Source organism: Vanessa atalanta, chromosome 3 (genome assembly GCF_905147765.1).
Source record: "Vanessa atalanta chromosome 3, ilVanAtal1.2, whole genome shotgun sequence".
Taxonomy (NCBI): Eukaryota; Metazoa; Arthropoda; class Insecta; order Lepidoptera; family Nymphalidae; genus Vanessa; species Vanessa atalanta.
Window position 1 is genome coordinate 421713 of NC_061873.1, and position 25157 is coordinate 446869.

The 25157-nt window shown below is 33.2% G+C and overlaps 1 protein-coding gene across 1 annotated transcript in view; it reads right to left on the bottom strand.

The window, feature by feature from the left end:
• The window catches only part of LOC125077380 (nephrin), a 393621-nt gene that overhangs the window by 302227 nt on the left and 66237 nt on the right, over positions 1–25157 (bottom strand). The window contains exon 2 of the mRNA XM_047689307.1: positions 8557–8697. Coding sequence (XP_047545263.1) covers positions 8557–8635 — 79 coding nt within the window. The 5' untranslated portion in view covers positions 8636–8697. The remainder of the gene's footprint in view (positions 1–8556; positions 8698–25157) is intronic.

Below are 25157 nucleotides of genomic sequence, written 5' to 3' on the forward strand. Positions count from 1 at the left end.
GAAAATTTTAAGTACAATGACATTTAAAAAGAATCATTACATCGTATTATCTACTGAATAAACTATGGCAACAGATAAACTATAAACTGCCATCAAAAAAATAATTGAAGATACTTACATCGCGTCTTACAACTGAAATGTTGGAAGCCGACAATCGTCATATTACTGTGTTATATTGAATGTAAAGCTACCACTGGCTTGGAAAGTAGATTCTACCGAGAAGAACCGGCAAGAAACTTAGTACCCTTTCCCACTATTTAATTATAGAGTCAATAAAGTACAATGGAATGCCTAGAAATCAAAAAGTACTAAGTCAAACCTTTTTTATCATTAATATAATCTTGTATTGAGTAATACGTCTCATTTATCAACTTTTTGTTTTGATATATGACATTTTTTTAAACGCCAAAAGTCTGATATTTCACGGTCGTGTTATACTCGCCATTCACAGTAGACACGTAACCTTATTTTAGTTTTAAATAAAACCTCATTTCAGCAAGAATTACTAAATAACGACTCGTGCATTTCAATTTGCAAGGTCGTTTATATATAACATTCCCTAAAATGACCAAAATCTTGTTTCATTATAGCATAAATGAACATTCAAAAAAATCGTTGTGCAAGCTTATGACATTAACAGTATAATTACACCTAGTGACCACTGCTGAAGTAGTTTATAAGTAACAAGCGCTATTCAATCGGCAGCACTTAAAGATATTGGGTCACTTCGACCTACTTTCGACTACCGATTGATAGCTGTAAAGTCGATTAAGCGATCCTTATCAGCGTTAATGCGATTCAATGGACAAAATGTTTAGGGCAGACTGAACGAGTGCTATGGCAACAAAATTAAAGGTCTATTTACCCTAAAGAAATAAAAGAGAAGACGAGAATTTACTTATGATATTACGTGCTGAAAAAGTAGTAGAGGCGGTAAAACAAGTTGCACAAATGTGGGAGGAAAAGCATTATCCAGATAATCAAGATCGGCTGCGTGGTAATATACTCATGCTGCGAGGCAATGCGTGTCTATGGGGATCGTATCTAAGGTTACGTTCACACATTCTTAAGATAAATTCAAAGATGCTATTTTGTAAACACTCTTTTCGTATCTCACTCGAAATATTGAAAACTAACTTACTGCTATACTTTATTTTAATGAGTGACTTTTGTCATGACTATTAATTCAGTGATAACTTTCGTTGTTGTTACATAATAATTGATCACTAATGCTGTCCACAAAACCTTACGCCCATTTCCTGTGAATAGACCTTTTACTGAACAGATTAATTGATAGCCAATTGAATAAGGAAGTGTATTAAGGACAGTGAGCAATTAAATGCGTATTAGCGCTTTATAGAGCATTAAATGGTCCTTAATTAAACGTAACTCACGTTTTCCAAGCGGGGAGCTGGAATCGGATGCACACAAAACGATTCTTCTTTATTTAAGCGTTACTTGCTTTGAATTTACTGTCGGGACGTGCTCACCGAGACTGCAACTGCAGAAAGCTTCTAACTTAGTAATCAGCTCTTTGTGGTGTTTTCTTTTAAACGGTGATACGAACTTTGTGCCTTTGAGTATTTGATAGATTTGATTGTGTTTTGGTTTGAAATTATAAATAGAAAATTCAGACGAAGAGGTATGTTTTAAAGTACACGTTGTATCTCTTTTATAAACTTTAAATTTAAAGGCGAGTTGTAGCTCGTACGAGTATCAATTGTATGAATAGGTGTATGTTCGGCTTATTTTTACATTATATTTATATATATATGTTGTAATGTATAACGAGCTGTTAGCTATTGTTTAATAATCACAGAAGTTCAAAAAGAGATAATAAATTAGATCTTTTTAATAAATACATCATAAAATAGTATTCATATTGTGTTTATAATTCTTCTCGTGAAGGTGAGCATTGTGAGGAAGCCTGCATGTGTCTAATTTCAATGAAATTCTGCCACATAAGTATCCACCAACCTGCATTGGAGCAGCGTGGGGGAATATGCTCCAAACCTCAAAGGGAGAGGAGGCCTTAGCCTAGCGGTGGGAAATTTACAGGCTATTAATGTGTTAAACAATACTTATTATCAATAGGAAGGCCAATCTGCATACCTATTCAAAAAAAATTAAGCTGTATTCCAAATAAAAAAACAACATTTGAAATTCGAAGACATGAATGTCTTTAGATCCTGACAGTGTAACAGAGGGCTATTCGACGTTGTAAATACCGTTGCTCTTATTAAACACCATAAAAGCGTACGATTTGTAATCGAGCTATGGAAAAAACCTTTAAACTCGGACAGTATTAAAATTACTTTCGATCACGCCATTTAGGCATTACTCTTGTTATACATGCTTATAACTGACTGAAAAAGTTGTGTTAAGTGATATTTGGAATTAAAATTGCTCATTCATATTAATTTATGATTAAGGCTAGCGTGATAAAGGTATGTATACTAGATTGATTCTTACTTGAATTTTATTTGTTTTACTGCGTACGTTTTATCAAGGCTCATCACTGAATAGAAAAATATAATTTAATTTTAGTATTCAGTAATACAGCATGACTTATTCAAGTATTTTGATTTTGTAAATTTAATAATATATACAGATAAGAAGGTCGAATAAAATATAATGCCATAAATAAATTGAACTAAGATATCATTTATTTTTCTTAGAAATAGCTTTATTAAAAATATTATAACTACGATTAATTATTAACGTCATAGTGATAGTTCTATTTCGTCTTCGTTTTTAGAGTGATTTGAGCGAAGTAAGGAGACAAGCAACACTGAGCTTTCGTATGCTTAATTTATACTTACAATTCTGAAATTTAGCTCCAACCGTTAATAAATGAAAAATTACATGTTTAGTAAAAATTTAACGATTGATTGTATTAAACTACATATAAATCATAAAAATAATTATTTTAAGTACTCGCTATAAGAGAGCAAGGAATGAAATTGAATCGCTATTAAGCTTTTAAAGCTTCTAGATACGATTGCAAACATAGACAAAGTTTGAATATAGTTTCTAAGCCGTATCACTAGAAACTATTACAATTTCATTTCAGATTATCTTCAATTATAAACGATTAAAAAGCTACTCAAGATTACTGGAAACTTTACGATCATTTAAGTAAAGCTTGTTGTAAAAAGTGCAACATTTATATGACGTACGCTATTTATACTATTTTTCCAATTATTTCTTTTACAAGGTTTACAACAAATGTCTCGTTATATATAAAATATATATAACATAGAGTACGAGTTTTCGCGCGCGGCTACGCCCACGTGCTAGGAGGGGTCAGTGGTGGGTAGTATATAATTCTCAAAACAATACAGTGACTTCAACTAGTTGATTCTGTCGTCACCTTACAAAAAATACGCTTAAAGGTTTATACGAAACCTCAAACCGAAAAATGGATAAAAAATAACGAAATGTTATAGTAACTTCAAAATTCGTAATTGCAAATCTGACTTCATCTCGACTAGATATAACTTTTTTATATTCATAATAACAACTCGTTTGAATCAGTATACAAACGAATTTCATGCGGTCTTCAGTCTGAATAATATCCCCAATATGGTTTTGAAAAGTACGTTCCTCTTTTTATTTTTGTTGCATATAAATGAATATTATTGCAATATGATATCCATCCCACAATTCGAGCTTTAATTAGATCAATGATTAATATTCTCCAAAATTTTATTTACTTACAAACAAATTTTAGGTATTGAATACATTTATAAAAATGACCTTTATTTATTAAATAGACCTTTCTAGATATTTACATTACATTAATTATTTTTTATTAAAATTATATTTGTTAGCCTAAGGGCAAAAACCTTCTATTTTCTCCTCTCCTGAGCTTCAATAAGCAACATTATTTATTGATATTGAAAAAGAATCAATGAGAATTGTAATCTTTGCATTATAAATTTAATAAATAAATAAAAATTATTAAAATTAAAGAATATCAACACTTATATACAAGTAATATTGTACTATATTGTTATTCTTTTTTTATTTATTTCGTCGGCGGACGTTGCTTAAACTCACTTGGGTTGGTAGTTCTTGGTGATGATAATGTTGTCCTCCTATCTAAGTTTAATCGCGGCCGCCAATCTCAACATTGAATTACTAATGTAGAAGTTATCACAATTACAGATGGTCTTTCATCTTTTGGCCGATTCTATTGCAATGGAACGACTATCAGACATGACTGAAGAAAACTCAAGAGTAGGACAAACACATTGGGAGTGTTATCACTACTAACTTTTTTTTTAACCATATTGGGAACATTATTCAAACTGAAGACTGCATGAAATAAGACTGGTAAAATGGACCACTTGATGGTAAGTGTTCACTGCTGCCAATATACATTGGTAATATTAATCATTCCTCATAACACCCACCAATCTCAGGGAACTGATATTTTATATCCCTTGTACAGAAGTTGTAGTAACACTGGCTCATTACTGTTGGTAGTAGCATAGACAATGCGTGGAGACCTCCCAGACGAGATTGCACAAAGCCCTACCCACGAAGAAAATATGCTGAGAATTTATTGAAAAAAAAATTCTGATGTGCTACTGGCCCGATACTACACTTATACCCAGAACCTTGATATTTCCAGCCCTATAAACAACCAGATTAACGGGACAGACAATATCAGTATGAAATAAGTACAGAATAATAATATGATTATAGAAAATCCTTATTGTTGATAAAAATTGGATACTAATGACGTGCTTTGTCATCCTAATAAGCTCCGACGCTTAGAGTTTTCCTCTTCTAGAGTTTATTTTATTAGCGAATTTATTATAATTGGCTCAATTATTTTCTTTAAACGAGTTTGTGTCCATGACTTTGTTCGCATAGATGTAGGGGTTGAAATAAAGTTGTCTGTATTTTGTCATATAACGAACCCATTTGCATTATAAAAAATACCATAATGTACCTGAACTACATACAAAACGTGCTGCCACTTCTGGTATAAAGTTGAAATATATTTATACCAGGATTTGTAGTTAATTAGATATATTAAATCTTATTAAATAATTATTAACAAGATAAAAACAACACTGTTCTTAAGGGAAACAAAAAAATTATCCTTAAAATTTTGTGAGGCACCTGAGCCAACACACAATTTTTTTTAAGTAACATCAAGTATTTGTTATGGCGTGTTTCTAAATGAGCATAATAATTTTGAAGGAAGCTTTATAAAATTAATGAAAGATATTGAAAATTTGCGAAAAATACGCGATAAAATTTATAAAAGTTTTTAGTACGACGCGACGGTCGTAAAACGATCGAGCGACTGCCGCAACGCATTTAGGAGTAATAAAAGCAGACATTCACAATCGTAATTCAAGTTAGAATTTTTTTTAACCCATAAACCACTCGGGTGCCATCTGTTTTGTATATCTGAAGCTTCGAGTCGTTACTGCGAACTTAATGTCTTCGTGTAATCATAAACTCGTTTAAATTGGGTTAAATTATGCAAAGAGTAATATTATTCTTTACTGCATCGTTTTAATTTATTACGACATCACGCAGACCACCTGGTGCTCTTAGGAAATACCGAATGTTACTAAAAATGCAAGCTCAAGCTAGGTCGTTTGCTGCAGAAATTAACTTATTTGAAATTAAATATCATACTTTCGGTTTTTTGCATCAAAACAAAATATCTAATGATTTTTATTTGTATAAAATTTAAAGCTTGACCTACACTACGGACTTGAAGACTGTGATGTCATAGCAAAAGTTGCTTTGTTCGCTACAACGTGCTCTAAAAGTGTACCTACGCCACTTGTAGGTATTATACAACGAGCGGGCTTTGATCGCTCGCACGGAATCTCTCCACCGCCTTTTTATGGCTTTTAACCACTTTTAACCTGGAACGGTCAACTCACAACTTTGTACAACGGTCTATTTGGTCACTCGGATTGGTGATTTCTGGGAATTTAAATACTCACAGCAAATACTTTTTCGAATGTAGCACTTTTTTCTTTTAATTTAAAACTTCATACTATACAAATCTTCTCGTCCGACAATTCGTGTGATCATAATTAATTGATCACTGATTGTTACATTGTAACATACAGAAGCAATTAAGTTTATATATAAATATTACACAAATCGGCAAAACCTCGCAACTATAAATAATTCTCGATGCCATTATCATTGTTATTATCCACAATAGTCAATACTAGCTTATTAGCAGCAAATATTAGCTCACTAATCGACACCAAACGGGGATATTTAAGTACACAAGCGGTGTTGCACGTCCCTATCAACAATTGCTGGCGTGTTGCCAGGCGTCCACATTAAGCCGCATGGTGGCCTGACAAGGACCTGTATTAATAAGCCTCGTAACACTAAATTAACCCACTGATGCACCCGATACCACGCCACGTAATATTGCCACCGAATTATGTGGACTATATTGATATTGTATTGCACTAAACTATAACTTACACAGTTCACTTGGAGATGGACACACACACACAGACACTAAAGCATTATAAAGATTTTTCATTTGAAAAAAAAAGGTTACGGAAACTGCAATTCTCTAGTAACATAATTATGTTCAAATAAACTCAGTTATATAAAATTCAAACGAATGAATTAAAATACTAACAAAAAAATTCAATTTATATATAATATCTCACAAATAGACTCCTTGAAAGTAAACTAGGAAGAGTAAGCCAGCTTCCCGCAGCTCGGATAAATTTGCCTGTCCCAAGTAATGAGATTTGGAAGTAACTCCAGAGCTGAGCCATAATTTTGGAACGGGTTCGAAGTTTTGAAACGTCACGTGAAATTGAACCAGCTCATGCTGGAAATGATATCATCTGTGATAACTTAGAAAACTTAGTTCAAATAAGATATGTTTTAAGTGAACAACTAGATGGACGAGAAAAAGAGCTAGGCACTTTTATAACTTTGCCAAGAAGGTTTTGCTGTCCGTTACGCTCTAAAATAATAAGAACTTAAAACCACAACGTTTTAAACTAATTATATTTCCTTGCGATAACTGATTCTTTGACTTAATGTTAGCTAGCTAGTAGAAGCTTCAGTCGTAACATACGCTGGCTAAATCAATTTATAAGCGCATCTCAGAACATGGTACTTGGCATGTTTAACGACACTATAAATATTAATTAACACAGCTTAGTACTAAGGAGCTCGTAAGACATAGTACTAGAAACATTGTGACTCTTATCTGTAACGATATAAGGTTGAGAGTTGTACCATTTCAGAATTGTATTATATATCTGTTAAGGTGTAGTAATTTAGATGCCTTCCGCTCATCAATTGATCCCAAGCGGCATTGCGAACGCCTTCAATATTAGGATTGTTGATTAACATTCCCGTTTACGTTTGTTGTTAAAGGCGGACTCGTAAATTATTGAATATATTAATTGATTGAACTGATTTTTCAGTATTATATATTTTAATTCAAGACATAATTACCGATATCAATTAATTATTAATTAACCTTAGTAAACATATTTGTAAATAAATAAATTAATATTGGACAACATCAGATACATTATTCTGATTCCAATTTAAGTAGCTAAAGCCAAGACAACATAGAAAACTAATGAATTTTTTCTACATCGACTCGGTCGGGAATCGAACCCGGGACCTCAGAGTGGCGTACCCATGAAAACCGGTGTACATACTACTCGACCACGGAGGTCGTCAAAGGTAGTCATTTGTGTCACAATTATTACGATAAAATATTACTTAAAATGAGAACTAGGATTCTATAGACTTAAAATATACTAGTAAGTCGCCCGCGAAACTTCGTGTTTAATAAAAATATTTTTAAAGAATTTCGAAACCTATGACAGGTTTTGTTTTGATTTCATTTCATTGTAAACTGCAAGTCACTCATCTGCGTTTGGCGCCTAACTTATGAAATTTTTAATGTCAAATAGTATACATTATATGAATTAGAATTGGAGTTTGTCGAATTATAACAATTTACTTTGTTCACATTTTTCATTTTTTTTCTTATACTCTAACCGGCCAGCAAAATTAGTTCTTTTTTTAAATTGCAATCAAAAATCCTCTTTATTTTTCTGCACATCTACAACTGGAGCCCTTCAAAATGAGACCGTAACCGATTCTTTATGTGTAGCTATCGTCCCATAATCACTGGGACAAAAATCGGCTTACGCTATTAATATATAAGATTGAAACAAATTAATTATATCTGCACATCAATTCAAACTAAATGAAACTTTTTCAAGCCCTGAATGACATTTGTTGGAACGTTGGCATATATAGTACATATAGATATATTCGTCGAAAGAGTCAAAAGTTCTGACTCAAAACAAAAATTCTAAGGAAATAAATCCCTATATGAGGGCAACATTACTATGAATAGTACTATCGCGTGTGGTTGAAATTTGCTTATTTTTATTTGTACATTTAGAACTTTTCAAGTGATATAAATTGCATCGAATTTGTACTGAATAAAATATAGCTGATGTACACCTATTGAAAATTAAAACATAACTCAATTATACTAACACTTACCAAGTTTGTCCTGCAGCACGGTCTTGGTGTGGCAGTGGACGAGGCAGAGGAGAAGGAATAGCGCAACGTGAGCCGCCATTCTGCCAGAGCTGATCACGTGCACGCCACCGCGCGCTGACGCCACCGCATGTTGTGCGGTTCCTGCAACGGGTTAAAACCATCAGCAACGGCAATCTATGGTTGTCAGAAATCAAAAAGAGCTGAGATTGTCCGATGCCTAGAACGCAGGACACGCAAACGAAGGTTAACATCGTGAGAAAACCTGCATGTAGAAACTTAATAAAATATCTTGAAAATATGCCCAGTAGGAAGATTCCTTTTTACATTTAGGAATACAAAAGCTGATGCATGCATTTTAATGTTATTGGATTCAAGAACAAGTGAAGTTTTTCCATAGATATTTTACTCGACCCACACAAATCGGATTGAGATAGACCCTTCCTAAGAACCAATCCAAACCATAAACAATCATGCGTGGCGGAAGACCCTTCGTCCAAGGCATAGGCGTCTTACCCTTCAAGTGAATTATAATTCTACGAAGGTAAAAATAAATGTAGTCGACTCGTACAGTCTTGACTCTCGTAAAACGGTACTACATTTATTTTGTAACCTAATTTTGATTTAAAAAATCACCAAAAACTAGCCTGTTACAATATTATATTGAAGATTATCTCTTCTAATTATATTTAGTCACTTGTGTAATAATAAAAAGTACTGTTTTTTGACGTAATAGTCTTGTTTTTAATATATATGGTTCTGTATAATATAATTAGTTTATATAGCAGTAAATCTTAGACATAGATAAGTTGTCATAAATGCACTTAAATTAAATTTAAATATCGGATTATTCATTCTAAATTACAAAGCTATTAGAGAATTTAAAATAACTAAGTCTCTCCAGCTTGGCACCAGATGAGACGACAATAATTTACTTCGACTTGATAGTTCTCCAAAATCTTTATCTTCCACATAATTTAATATCTAGCGAGAAAAGCCTTGCCAAGTCGTCTCCCGTACTAAATTTCAAAAAGGAATTAACCTGGTCGGCTTGGCCGTCCCGGGGACTGTCGCACGACAGATTTTATTACAGCCATGAATAAATTCCGCCACTGGGAGTTCGCCTCTCACCTCGTAAATTATAACGATGGTTTAAACCATCAGCCCGATTTACTGCGATGGTTCAACATGTGCCGTTATAAACATATGCGATACACAGCTGGCAATGGATATCGTGTGAAATGAAACGAACGAACTTTAGTCGAACTAATATTCTTTACATCAGCTTGCATCATAAGATAAGGTATATTTAGTTCACCCCGTCCGTATAACGCTTCAAAACATTTTATCTCTCCTTCTATAAACAGTATCTCAAATATATTATGTCCAGCCAATTTATGTTTAGTTCAATGTTTACGAGCTCATATTACGAGTAGTTTTCTAAACATTTTCACACGTTTTTATGTGTAAGCAGGTGATAAAAAGGAATTGTTATCTACAAAGTAATATTCATATGAGAATTTAAAATCAATTATGCAGATTTTGAAAGATTAGATTTATATTAAATTCAAAGTAAAAATCTTTATTCAATAATAAGCAGCATTACAGCTTTGTTTGGTTGTCTGAAATCTGCCACCAGTTTGTACCTAAATGTTCCTCAGATCTAAGTTGAACTGACTTAAAAAACTCAACACTAACAAAACGTTGAGCAAGCCAGCGAACAGAAACACGAGAAAACATCTATGTTTTAATAGCGAGCCTCGAAATTAAAAAGAATGGTTAATATTTCTTAAAATTCTTCGAAATATTTTAATGTCTATGGGTCTACCATCAAGCCGCCTATGACGGAGACTAAACAAATGTGTTTATAGTATACAAATGTGAATACATGCTTAAGTACACTCTCTATTCCCTCACATAATTTTTGATTGCCCGACTCGTGGATTGAACGGAAAACTTCAAACCCTAGAGCTAGAGCTAGAGCTACGACACAGAAAAATAAAAACAGCAATGTAATGTTTTATTAAATATTGTCTCGTAATATTTCATAATAATATGGAAACAGATTTTCTGAAGTTCCAAGATCTACATATATCATATGAATGCGATCCAAGCCACTATTCCCGAATAAATACACCGTAGCCCTTCCAGCGGTCGTAAATAAATCAGCTGAAGGAGGTCGGGTGCGGTTATGAGCCAATTTTTTTGTCTCCCGCACATTCGCAATTTAATTCACAGGTGCTCCACGCCGCCGTTTGATTCATGCCTCAATTTATTTGTAATTTATTTTGTTGTTAAGGTCAGGTACGTGAGTAACTTTTATTGCTCTCTGAAATTATGTCAACGGCATTGTAAGATTTAATTTTTGAATATCATATATTTTTATCTTTTGTACTTCCATTTATATAAATGACAAAACCATGACTGATCATCAACAAATTGCTTAAATTGTACGATGTCTTACTTTGGGGTGACTTCATTCCGTTATGTAGGACGCCCTAAGGGTTTATTGTCTTCTCCTTGTCATTTCTACATTGTCATAATATCTACAAATGGAAACCACAGATTTTGGACAGTGGTGACTTTTTTATTTTAGTTGTCATTTTAAATTGTAATATATCTTAGTAATTGCAGTTATTTTATTCCAATGCCAATAAATCATGCTTTTCAGAATTTAGTTAATTATTTCAATTTAAAACAAAAAATGTATTTTTTTCAAACAGTAAAATAACTATAATATCCAAACTAATATTTACGAAATCACAATAGCCGTACTATAGCAAAATATAATACACTTGTACACTATAATGAGTGTACAAGTGGACTATGTTGTCTAACACGAAAAGTCATTTTAAATTGTAAGAATAATAAAAAGTTAATGGTGATGAGAATGATGAAAGTAAACCATAATATATTTGAAACAAACTTTGTCATTCAGGCAAAGGACTTTGTTCTCCAGAATCAATTTCCTACTTGCTACATACACGTACAATTTAAAACGAATGGCAAAAGTAAATTGAATTGCATACTAAATGCTTATTTATAACCTCTCATTTCATAGAACATACCTCGAAGACAAATACGTTTTCAATAGCAGAAAGTGTTTATTCCACTGCCTTCGTCCGTCTGTTTATTTGAAGCACAAATGCAATTTCCCTTTATCCGTTCCCCGAGTCTCCATTATACTAAGATGAAGGTATTCTTTAGAAAATAGAACTATTAAAAATATATTCATAGTTGTTTTTTGATTTAAAAACCCAATGTCCTTCGTAGTATTGCTTTTAGCAAATTTGGTATCCTCGCCTATTAATAAGATTTCTAGTTTATAGTACAACGATGCACTTCTGTGGGTTGTGAATACATACCTATGTGGCAGAATTTAATCCAACAAATGCAGGTTTTTTCGTGGTGTTTTTTTTTTTGAAGATACGATTATACAATTAACTGTATTAAATGTTAGTGATGTTATATAAGGCCAATAATATAAAAAGTTATTTGATTTTTGTTTAAAAAATTTAAATACATTTAACTTAGGCAGCCCGGATAAATGTGCCTGTCAAAAGTAAAAAAGTTAAGCATCGACTAGATTTTCACTGTAACCACTTCAAGCGCAAATTTATTTTTCCAATAAAAATCAATACCTTAAGCAATGACTACCTCTATGTTTAACAATAACATAAGCAGCCCGTAAATGTCCCACTGCTGGGATAAAGGCCTCCTCTCCCTTTGAGGAGAAGGTTTGGAGCATATTCCACCACGCTGCTCCAATGCGGGTTGGCGGAATACACATGTGGCTGAATTTCGTTGAAATTAGACACATGCAGGTTTCCTCACGATGTTTTCCTTCACCGCCGAGCACAAGATGAATTATAAACACAAATTAAGCACATGAAATTTCAGTGGTGCCTGCCTGGGTTTGAACCCGAAATCATCGGTTAAGATGCACGCGTTCTAACCACTGGGCCATCTCGGCTCATGCTCTCGGCAATGTTTAACAATGAACGAGACATTACCTGCCTAGGAACTGTTCAGTATTTCAATTCCACGTTCACCCACATAATGTGACATTCAAGGACGTAAACTTTAATCAATTTTCTGACCAAAAATCATACGAATAAAAATATAACCCAATAAAAGCTAAAAAAATTGTTCAACTATTTCTAAACGCAAAAATACAGAGCTTAGTTGGAAAATAAGCTTTGAATAAATATTTATTACCATAATATACAATTTATTACTTATACAAATATTGGTGATATTATAGAGCTCACTAAATCAATACTTTTTTAGGGTCTGAATGTTAACAAAGGCACGTGGCAGTCTAATAAAATAAAGCTAGCAAGTATGATATAGAGATTTACATAGAAGTAGCCAGTGAATACTACAATAGACCCGGCGCTGGTAGTAGTTTATGGAACAAATGACGCAGAAAACGCATAGACCGCTGTAACCATTTGAAGCTAAAGTGACGGCCGGCGCCGGTACTCAGTTCTGAGTTCACAGTAAAACTATATTGTTGATGACCCTCATAGTATGAAGTATTTAATATTGTGACTATTTTTGTAAGCATTTCTCTTCATAACTCGTATTTATTATATATTTAACACAGTGGTTATAGTATAGTTATAGTAAAATAAAAATTAAGAAATCCATAGTAAGTCACAAAGTAGAGACTCGTAGACAAGCAAACAGTAGGCGGTCATCTGAATTAATAAAATATTATACAATTATGAAACTGAATAGTTTTGTAATATATTTAGGATAAAAATCAATTTATATCAAAAAGCGAATTAATATATAATTAAATATAAACATAATTATTGTAATATTCGTCTTACGATACGAAAATATTTCAACATAGTAAAAGTTTGTGTCGTTACGAAAATGAGAATCAAACACACCGCGCCCTGCCAGATAGCAGAGATGATGAAACCAAAATCCGAAGACCTTAATTCTACTTCTTAATAAGATAAATATTTAATAACAACAACCAAAACAAATATTGATAAACCTTAAACACATGAAGTAAAGATAAACTTGTAACGCCAAGTTTGACTCCGCAAAGTCAATACATCCTTCCAGGTATAAAGTTGTGTAATACAATCCCACGCGTTTTGAGGAAAAATAGGAATTATATGTGTTTATAATTAATATCAGTGAAATTTATATTAATTGACTTTTACGATGGATATCCCTCCAGTAAGCATAAAAGATCGTGTGTGAAAATTGTCTAGTTTACAGAAGAGCCTACGAACTGAATATTTAAATAGACTTAAACGAGCCTTCTACTTAATTTCTTTTTTTTTGTTTTGGATCGATTTGAATAAAATTCTTAAATGAAACAATTGTTAGATAAAGGGATATCACGGCGTCCCGTTTCAAAAATTATTAAGCCGTGTGTCTTAACTAAGGAACTCGGATTCAAATCCGGTTGATCTGAATTTACTTATTTCGTATTTATAATTTTCATTCTAATGGTACAGTGAGGGTGTCATTTCGAATCCTCAAAAAAAAAGCTTGAATAAGAAAAGGCTTCCGAACAGTGGAATATTTAGGTTTGTTCATTTTATGTAATTATTTTCTCGTAATTAAAATAGTGCAACTTAAGAATATCACGATATTACAAGAATCGATAAAGAAACTGGAAGAATATTACAGTAGCCGTCTCTTTCAAGTAGTCGGACTTTATATACATAACAAAGTTCATTGTTCAATTACCTGTGAAAGGAATTTCCAATATACATTCTTTTTCAAGACAAGACACTAAATTATGAGAGTAAATGTACACTCAACCTCATTTATATGTCAATAAAGTGACAACACTTTTAACTTAATTCCATTAAAATATTTGTTTTTATATGTGTGGCTGATGGTACTTGAATAGTTTCTTTATTGACAAAGTAAGTTCAGGTCAACTAGTAAATAATGTTTGGTGGTTAATTACGAATAATTGTAGACCTATTTAGAGAGCCATACCATAGGTTTAAAAACTGTTTTTACTATGACACATCATACGAATTAAGTGGTAAGTTACGTTTGTCTATAAAAAAAAATCCAGCATTTAAAAGTAACTTCATTGAAATGTCTAAAACATTTCAAGCTAACGGGACGCGCTTTATGGATTTTGGCTACGCTTCAATAACTTTTCCAATTCAGAGGAAATAAAAACAAAGGACGACGAAGATCGAAAACCGATATTGTTATTTTTGGAATGAGCACACAATGCCGACCGGGCGAACTTTGTCAACATAGAGAATTGGACACTAGCCTTAAGGTTGTATTCAGAGAAAATACGGATGACATTTCCACACATAAAGAAAAAGGAAAGTGCACGTTATGTTATATCGCAATGAAAAAGTAAATGGAACTGTCTTTCTTAAACGCCAAGGAAACGTAGCGGTACTCAGGCGTTCATGAAAATAGCATTAACCTAAGCTATACTGTTAAGCTAAAGTTAATTCATGACCGAGCTAATCTAAGAAACTGCTATGCCAATTTAAAAAAAACCGCCTTACATTGAATTATGCATTCACAATGAACAGTATACATGGATGATTTTTAATAAAATACCACGCGAAATTAAATGCTTGCTCTTGTAATACGTTTAAAACTACTGCGCTCATTGCATTGTGACAAATCATAAATTATTGTGCTAGGAGGGCATTTAAATTAAAGTTGATTGACATATGTCAATACTTTAATTATATAATTACAATGTTCTTAAAGATTTTATGTGGTTTATCTTATTTGAGAATGAATATATATTTAATACTTAATTAAAATATAAAGCCAGTAAAAACGCAGGGCACGGTTAGTCTTATAATACGTTGGATATTTTCTTAGGGTTTTCGTAGAATATTCACAGCTGGCTGATCTTCATTGATTTCAAGAGATACTGAGCCGCGTCCAAGTTCTAGTCGTTATAAGACCATGAATAGATTATATATTCATAGATCATGGATAGATATGGATATTCACTTTGATTTGATCTCATGAAATATTCCTCGCTCAATTATGGTGATTAAGTTCTGTTGTTGAACACCAGTTACTTGGTGGCAGGGATTTGTGCAAGCCCGGCTGGGTAGGTACCACCTAGTCATCAGATATACTGCCAAACATCACTACTCAGTACAGTTGCGTTCCGGCTTGAAGGGTGAGTAAGCCAGTGTAAATTAACTACAGCCACAATGGACATAACATATTAGTTCCCAAGGTTGGTGGTGGATTGGCGATGTAAGGAATGGTCAATAATTTTTACAGCGCCATTGTCTAAGAGCGGTGGTGACCATTTCCAATCAGGTGGCCCATTAAAAGTATGAAAGTAATAACCGTAGTAAGCACTACCCACTCATGGTATATTCTTCTTATGGTGCCCATGTCTATGAGCAGTGGTTACCACTTACCATCAGGTGGCCCATTTGCCTAACACAAATAAACCTTTAACGAAATTGAATGGATTAAAGTTTAAAGTTTAAGGTTTTTTTATAATTTATTTCATATAAATAGGTACCCATATTATAAACATACATATATATGTTGTCCGTTACAGGTAAACGAAACTCAATTTCAGTTCAGTAGTAGATGCATTCAATAACAAAAAGCCGTCTATAAACTGATAGACGAGTTTATTTTAGAAGTTCTCGTGCATGCTTCCTCTTACAGAAGGCTTACAGTGCGTCTGTTATGCAAGTTAGCAAATGTCCGGTTTCAAATTTATTTCTGTCTGGGTGTGTTGTGAAACTTGACTCACTTTTATTGGTGAGTTTTTAAGGATATGGCTTCTGAGGTACAGGATTCAAGTCCTGGTCGGGCCAATTAAAAGTTTTTTTTTCGGGAGATTTTAGTTTCGAATTTTGAAAAAAAGCACCTAATGTGGTCGTCGTAAGTTCGTCCAGTGCCAGAACTCTCTCTGATCGTTTTGAATTGTTATAAATCGGATTATAACGGGCACCTTTGCTAGCGCAGACGTTTACACCACGATATTGATATCATCGCAAAATATTCATAACATATGTTGCTATGGAAATATTTATAATTTTCTGGCACATAAAACAACAAAATCAATCCAAAGTTCTATAATAAATATTGTCAAATTCAACATTAAAATTTGTTTAAAATTCGGGACAGCGATAAACTCATTCACATACATCACTATGAGCTAAAACCGCAGTTTTAAAACAATTGTCGTGATTGCAAAGAATAACATTATCAATGGAAACCACGGAGTTGGAAATTTACAATTGTGAGAATGAACGTACACAACGACAATAACACACAAATTACATAGAACATCAAGGTTCGTTATAATTTGTATTTTAAGTATTCAATCTCTCCTAATTTTATAAATGCGAATGGTATTTTTATTTAAATCACTTATTTTTATCACCGAGCAAAGGTTTGGTACAACTATTATATAGAGGCTAGTAATGCTGAGGAGTGGAAGTTTTAACACCATCATCTTCATCATTTTTGTCAACAGCCAGACATGACAGAACAGAAGACGCGCTTATTCGACATTAAATAAGCTCGTCTTCTGTTCTGTCTCTTCTCATGCCCTATAATAGTCTCAACCAGGGTTCGCACTGTTAGACGACCTACTTTTCTGCGACTATTTATTGGACCCCATTCGATCGTCACCTTACCTGGTCCTCTCCTATCCGATCCAGGTGTTTTATCCCGTTCCAATTTACTTCTATTATAAGTTTGAATAATTGACAATAATGAATTAAATTCGAAGCTAAGATCGATTCAGAATCGGATTAAAAAATCTATAGGAGAATCAGTAGTTCAAGATTATGGTACTATGAAGTGTCCTGAAAATCTAAAGAACTAAATAATATACTGTCCTGCGTCATCCACATAAAGCCGAGATGGCCCAGTGTTAAGCCCGGAAACCCCTAAATCTTCATATTTGTATTTATAATTTATTTTGATCCAGCACCAAGCACAAGATTTATCTGTAGTACATCTTGTGCTTGGTGGTGAAGGAGAACATCGTGAGACAACCTGCATGTCTAATTTCAATAAAATTCTGCAACATATATATCGTCCAACGCACATTGGAGCAACGTGGTAAAACAAGCGCCAAGCCTTCTGCTCAAAGGGATAAGTAGGCCATAGATCAGCAGGAGATTTTTGTAGAAATATAAACTTACCCTAGGATTACAAAATAATTTTATTATACAACAATTAAACTTTAACATAATCATAGAAGTACAATCGACTTATTTAATTGTCCTATTTATTATAGTATTTATTGTTTATTGTACATTTAAGCGAGTAGCATCACAAGACTTATGTAAAATCACACACAGACACATATTCATGTACATATGTCTAGTGTAATGGTAACCTAATTTCTCTAGGTCGCATAACGTTTTTAAAAACGACTCGCCCACCTAATTCACAGCTAAGCGTTAACAAGTCCCGCTCGTTCGGCCGCGTTAATGACTGTTTAAAGCATGCACCTGCGAAGCGTGCACGTCACCGTGACAATCAAATATACACCTAATTACAATGTGTTAAGTTATATAATAGATAAACACGTGACTCCTGAAAATGTTATTAGCCATGACAAGTAGATATATATTCGTATATTATTATGAGTGCTTTATATCGTTTATTATAATTGTATGTTATATTGTGTTAGCATTTTTTCTAAATAAAATATTATGAAATATGTTAGGAGTTGTATTAAAATTTGGTTTATTAAAAACAAACTATGGGAGTGCCTGATTCATTTGGTTATAAATATATTTTACGGATGCACATTTTTATGGATTCTATCCTCGGGTCGATACAAAAAAGTATTGAATTTATATTTCTCTCGTCACAAATATAGTTTAGGGTCAAGCTGAGCAAACCGTAAAATGCCCCAATTTTTAGATATATTTCTTGTGTTTCATATTAACAACAGCACGTAGACATTGTCACCAATGCAACTCTATACTTTAGAGTATTAAGCGACAAAAAATATTTAATATTTAGTGAATCGTATGTGTAATTTATTGTGTTTAAATGAATTAAGTAAATTCCAAAGTGTACCACTAGGTAAAAGTCTTGTTTATGGTAATAAAAACTTCATATAAAAAATCATTATAAAGTAAAAGGGATGGAGCACGTGGAACTTTACAGTGAAGCAACTAAACCTAATACACAATGTCAAATCAAATCAAATAAAAAAGGCTAAAAGCCTACTTGAATGAAGTACATTTTATCCTTCAAGCAATTTTGAATCGTCATTTAACAAACTATATGAGTAAAAGTGAAGCTACCACCGGTTAGGAATAGAGATTCTACCCAGAAGAACCGGCAAGAAACTCAGTAGTTACCCTTTTTTTAACGTCTACAAATACAGTCACGTTAGTCAAATACAATTATATATGTATGTTATGTCTTCTGCTTGGAAGTCAACAATCATTAACTCCACACTTTTTTATCATCAATAGAATCTTGTATCGAATTATATGCCTATGCCTAAAAGCGAATACAAATTCCGGTAGTGAATCGTTTCTGTTATTTAGATTTCCATTATTTTTTTGGTATTGAATGATATACATGTCACACATTTAGTCAATACTTGTATAAGAAAATCATTCAGGAATTGGGGTTTCACAATCGTTCAACAAGCAATCACGATTTTTCTGTCTAGAATTGATTACGATAGTTCTAAATTAGTGAAATAATTTGATCACACAGCAATTGTTTCTTTTTTTTTTAAATCATAGTCGACATCAACTATCAGTATTTGTATGCGAGTCAAAATCAATTTTGAATGTATCCTGAAATATTTATTTCCTGTTTCGTGTAACATTTTTGATACCCTGATACTTCATTGAAGTAGACAAACCACTTTTGAGTCTTTTTCTGGATTAAATTAAATTTTAAGCTGTCACCGTTGCAAACATGAAATACATGAAATATTTAAAGAGAATCTGTTGATCGTAATGATGTATTAACCAACTCACTGATACGTTTGAGGCGTATCTAAAGATTTCTATTAATTATATTAAATTTGTCTTTGAGCATTTTTGTAAACATTAACTTAGTTTTTTTTTTAAATTGTATGCTTAGGTTTATTTTAAACTGTCATTCCTTGGAGTTCAAGTTTGCTTCATACGGAATTACGTCAAATTCGATTCATTGGTTTGGCAGTGAAAGAGGTCGCTCTTTTCTTCACTAGTTTCACATTTATAATATTAAGTAAAGTATAGATTAGTAGTATCGCCTGCGGTTTCGCTCGCGTTTCAAGGGTTGCTTGTCCTTTATAATATCAGTAAGGATACTTATAGAAATATAGTTGATGTGGATGTACTAGAGCGTCATAAATTATATTGTTTCAAAGTTCCTAAATAAGAATAAGAGTTAAAAATTAATGATGACTCTGTTAAGAAGAACCGAAATGAAACTCAGTAGTTACTGTTTCACTGAATAAATTTACATAAGAATACGTATGTACAATACAATTCAAATATATACCTTACTGAAAATACCTGAAAAAAAGTAAGTACATTTTTTATAATATATAAATATTGAGTATTGTGTTGAGTATAACCTTATTTATGAATGATTTTTAACAAAATATTTTATACTATTAATTGGTAGATTTAAAAATAGCTATAGAAATGGTTTTTGATTTATCCCATATCAAGCAACGATGATCAGTTTGTAGGACAGCGACGGATAAATTTCACTTCAACTGCTGAATAAAAGCCTCTTCTTCATTATCAAGTAATCAAGTAATTCAATCAAGTAGTTTTGAACTTTTATTCGATCACAAGATTAATTGTAAACACAAAGTATTTAATTACGTAAATAAAATGACATTTACGCAAGTAAAAGCCGAGATGGCCCAGTGGTTAGAGCGCGTGCATCTTAACCGATGATTTCGGGTTCAAACCTAGGCAGGCACCTCTGAATATTCATGTGCTTAATTTGTGTTTATAATTCATCTCGTGCTCGGTGGTGAAGGAAATCATCGTGAGGAAACCTGCATGTTAGACACATGAATGAATTTCAACGAAATTCTGGCACATGTGTATTCTACCAACCCGAATTGGAGCTGCGTGGTGGTTTATGCTCCAAACCTTCTCCTCAAGAGGAGAGGCCTTAGCCCAACAGTGGGAAATTTACAGGCTGCTAATGTAAAGTAAAAAAAAAATGTAATCGTGTTTGCTACGATTTGAAGTTGTAATCTTCACTTGAATTTCACGCGCTTAACCACAGAATCATCTCGATACAAAGAAACGCTGTATTAAGTTTAAACAAAAAAAAACATTATTTTCTTAAGCCTCATTTAGTCTTATGTCGCTTCTTGTCCTGAATTAAAAGCGAATGGGTCATATAGCCGGTGGCGTAGTCGCTTGACCTCTAACAGATGCCAGGCCAACATTACATCACCTTAAGTACAGGCGTAACAAACTTGAAGGGAATTTTATAACTATAAAGTACATATACGAAAATCATTTCCTTGAAATTTGTTTATTCAGACCTTCAAAATGAGAGCCGAGATGGCCCAGTGGTTAGAACGGGTGCATCTTAATCGATGATTTCGGGTTCAAACCCAGGCAGGCACCACTGAATTTTCATGTGCTTAATTTGTCTTTATAATTCATCTCGTGTTCGGCGGTGATGGAAAACATCGTGAGGAAACCTGCATGTGTCTAATTTCAACGAAATTCTGCCACATGTGTATTCCGCCAACCCGCATTGGAGCAGCGTGGTGGAATATGCTCCAAACCTTCTCCTCAAAGGGAGAAGAGGCCTTTAGCCCAGCAGTGGGAAAATTTACAGGCTGCTAATGCAGACCTTCAAAAAAATCTGATATTCCTGATTTATTAATTTCTTATTATATTTCATTAGCTAAAATATTATTCTTTGATTGTTAAGTAACAGTTCATACGAAATATGGATGACCCACGATGAACAATAGATTTAAGACTATACTACTGATATTGAAAAAAAGAGTAACGACTGAGTTTCTTGGCGATTCTTCTCGGTAGAATCTACATTCCGAACCGGTGGTAGCTTTACTTTATATAGTTTGTTAAATGACGATTCAAAAGTGCTGGTAAAGGCCTACTTGAATAAATTATATTTTGATTTGATTTGATTTGATACTAGTTCAACGGTATACGTTTTGTCTGGGGGTGTAAAAGTTTCAAGCATGATCACTAGAGTCATTATCGTTCCCTTAAGTCAAACTTTACGCAGCTAGTCTTGACAATAAGCATTGACAGTTTCAATGTTAGTCACACACTTTTCACTCAAACTGCACACAAAGGTTTTATGTAAATATATTCAAATACAAATATATAATTCATCAAGATCGCGAACACATTCTTCGAAGAACATTTGATAATATGGATTCTACTCTCATTACTTGGCTATATTCGCTCTGGTCTCACAATAAATACTTTAAATATTGTTTTACTTGGTGGTGACCTAAAACTTATCGGATATCCTACTACGAAACAGTAGCTTTCAGTATCGCTATGTTCCAGTTTGATGGGTTAGTGAGCCAGAGTAACTACAGGCGCGGAGGGCAAAACATCTTAGTTACCAAGGTTGCTGGCGCATTGGCGATGTAAGGAATGATTAATTCTTATAACGCCATTGGCTATGGGTGGTGGTGACCACTTACCATCAGCTGGCCTATTTGCATTGCCCTTTCACTTATATCATAGAATATATATATATAAGAGCCGAGATGGCCCAGTGGTTAGAACGCGTGCATCTTAACCGATGATTTCGGGTTCAAGCCCAGGCAGTCACCACTGAAATTTCATGTGCTTAATTTGTGTTTATAATTCATCTCGTGCTCGGCGGTGAAGGAAAACATCGTGAGGAAACCTGCATGTGTCTAATTTCAACGAAATTCTGCCACATGTGTATTCCGCCAACCCGGATTGGAGCAGCGTGGTGGAATATGCTCCAAAAACCTTCTCCTCAAAGGGAGAGGAGGCCTTTATCCCAGCAGTGGGACATTTACGGGCTGCTAATGCTAAAATATATATCACTTTTTAAAAGCTTTTATTTAACTTGCAATGTTTGTTAAGATTAAATATTGCAAGCGGAATAAAATATATTTCCTTCTGTTTAACATAACACTATAAGCTAAAATAAAATTTAATTAAATTAAAAAATAAAACAATGTACCTAAAATAAATTCATGTATAAAAAAATTCATAAATAGACATTTATTTTAAATAAGAATGATAACATAATAAAAGTTATAGCTTTGGTTTGTTACCCAATAACTTGGCTACCTTTCAGCACTAAAATCGAAAAGAATTAGTTTAAACATAGCAGAATACTTCATGCGTTGTTTAGAGACTCCTTATTTATATTACCCTTTTACAGGAAATCGAATGTTATACGTGTTTTAAATAATAAATATCCAAAGTAATGAAATATCTAGACATAGATAGATTATTAATTTATTCAATGAACGTCAATAGTTCATAAAACGGTAGGCAGTGACGAAGTAATTTCACAGTGTGGTAGAAAAGGCTTCAAAACCGTTGAAAGACCTCACGAACAGTTCCGCACTACGTCACAGACGGTGGGAAATTTCATAAAAAATTGCAAGAAAACTCATCCATGCGCTAGGCGTCAATAAATCATCTTTTCAAAATACCCGACGTGCCAGCCGATAATCTAATAAACTGTAATACACTGATCCCTCACAAAAACTCGCTTTATTGGGCGGGTTGATGCGGGAAAGTATTTTCCTACTTACACTCCAGGTTTTATCAACTTCTACTTTAATTAGGCATTATATTTTACAAATTAGTATGTTTCATTAACATATCTATGTACTGGACTTACTTCTATAAGAGTTACCTTGTAAACCGAATATATTCAATACGTCTTTGTATAATAGTGACAGACATGCATTTCACTGTTGAATTACAATTCACATAAAAGCCAAGTGAAAGCTAAATTAGGCTTAGAAGTAGTAACCCAAAGTGCCTGTGTTGGTCCTTTTAAATGGAATAAGAATCGATCAACACTTAAAATTTACCTGTGCTATCAACCTGTTTGATTATATTATTACACATTTAAAACGTTATGCAAGAAAAAAAAACATGTCTTAAAAAGAAATTCTGGCCCTAAATGGAAAATACTAAATGAAGGTGGGCCGACCTTGGTCCGCATTGGCATTCGACACGCGTCCGCATTATTAGGCCTTTTTACACGCGACCTGCGAAGCCGTATCAAGAATACACGGAAATGACGAGTGCGAACCTAATTTCTCGTATAATTTTATTGCCAACTGTTATATTGGGACAAATATTTTATGACTTATTACACGTAAATTCATAAGAAAGTTCATTACAAGCTAAAATGTCGTGTTAAAGGGATCATCATGAAATTGCATAAATCAACATTTATTTTATAAAACAATAAATATTAATATTAATTAAATCGACAGTTTGCAAGTATTTGGTGATTTGAATTGTGTAATTTAACTGCACATTACTTAGTTCAACCCATTAGATAATATACCATCTAAGCGAAGTCAAATGTCCAAATAGAAGCCCAAAACCCTTTGCTTATCCCAATCCCCAAGTAAAATCTCCGGTAAAAATATGAAAACATCAGTCGGAAAAATATTACATATCTGACTTTAATTACGATTATTGTGGAACTCAATTATTATAAGATTAGGCTGAAATTATAGTAAGGGGGAATATAAAACGAGGCCGAAGCTGAGGTATCCATTATTACCCTCTTCAATCAAGTGTCGTAGAAGAAAAGATTACAAGGATTCAGCAATCCAGAGTACGCCAAGGAATAACGCGTTAAATACAGTTTAAGTGTGACCATACTAAATAGATACGTATTAATAATTTATTATTTATAATTATTTATTAGCAGTTCCTTGTTTTTTTACTATTAATGTTTACCGGGCAGTTAAGCGTAAATATGTTTGTTAGAAAGTATGACATTATACCAAGCGGTCAGGCCTGAACCTGTTTTTTTTTTCTATTTTTTGGCATATATTGGCGAACGAGCATATAGGTCACCTGATGGTAAGTAGTCAACACCGTTCATAGACAATGTCGCTTTAAGAAATATTAACAACAGACAAGCTTGCACAAAGCCCTACCACCAATAAGACTGTTTGATGACACTACCTAGTAGAAGTTGATAAAACCTGTTTGTTGACAATACCTTTACCTATTATCTCAATAAAAATAATATAAAAGTCTAAATATAAAAAATTAATTGGCAAGAAATTGGTTATAAAATATTTTTAAATTTAAAAAGAGATTTTAGGAGGAATGAATTATTTACAAATGAGGAATCTACGCATTACGCAGTGTACCGCTCCATCTAAAGCATGTTCCTTTGGCTCCAAAACTGACCCCATATACAATCAATGTGCAAAGCATCAATAGATTAGTGTCTTTAAAGTAATTATGCATTTACAGCTTTTAATATTTATACCATAAGAACACCTATTCCATAAAATATATTTAACACGTAAGCCCTAAAATTCATTTGGATGTGCTCCTGAACTGGCGACCTTATTCCTAAGAAAGTAACCAACTTCGAATGACAAATCATATTATTATATGTCCAATGTCTGCGAACCT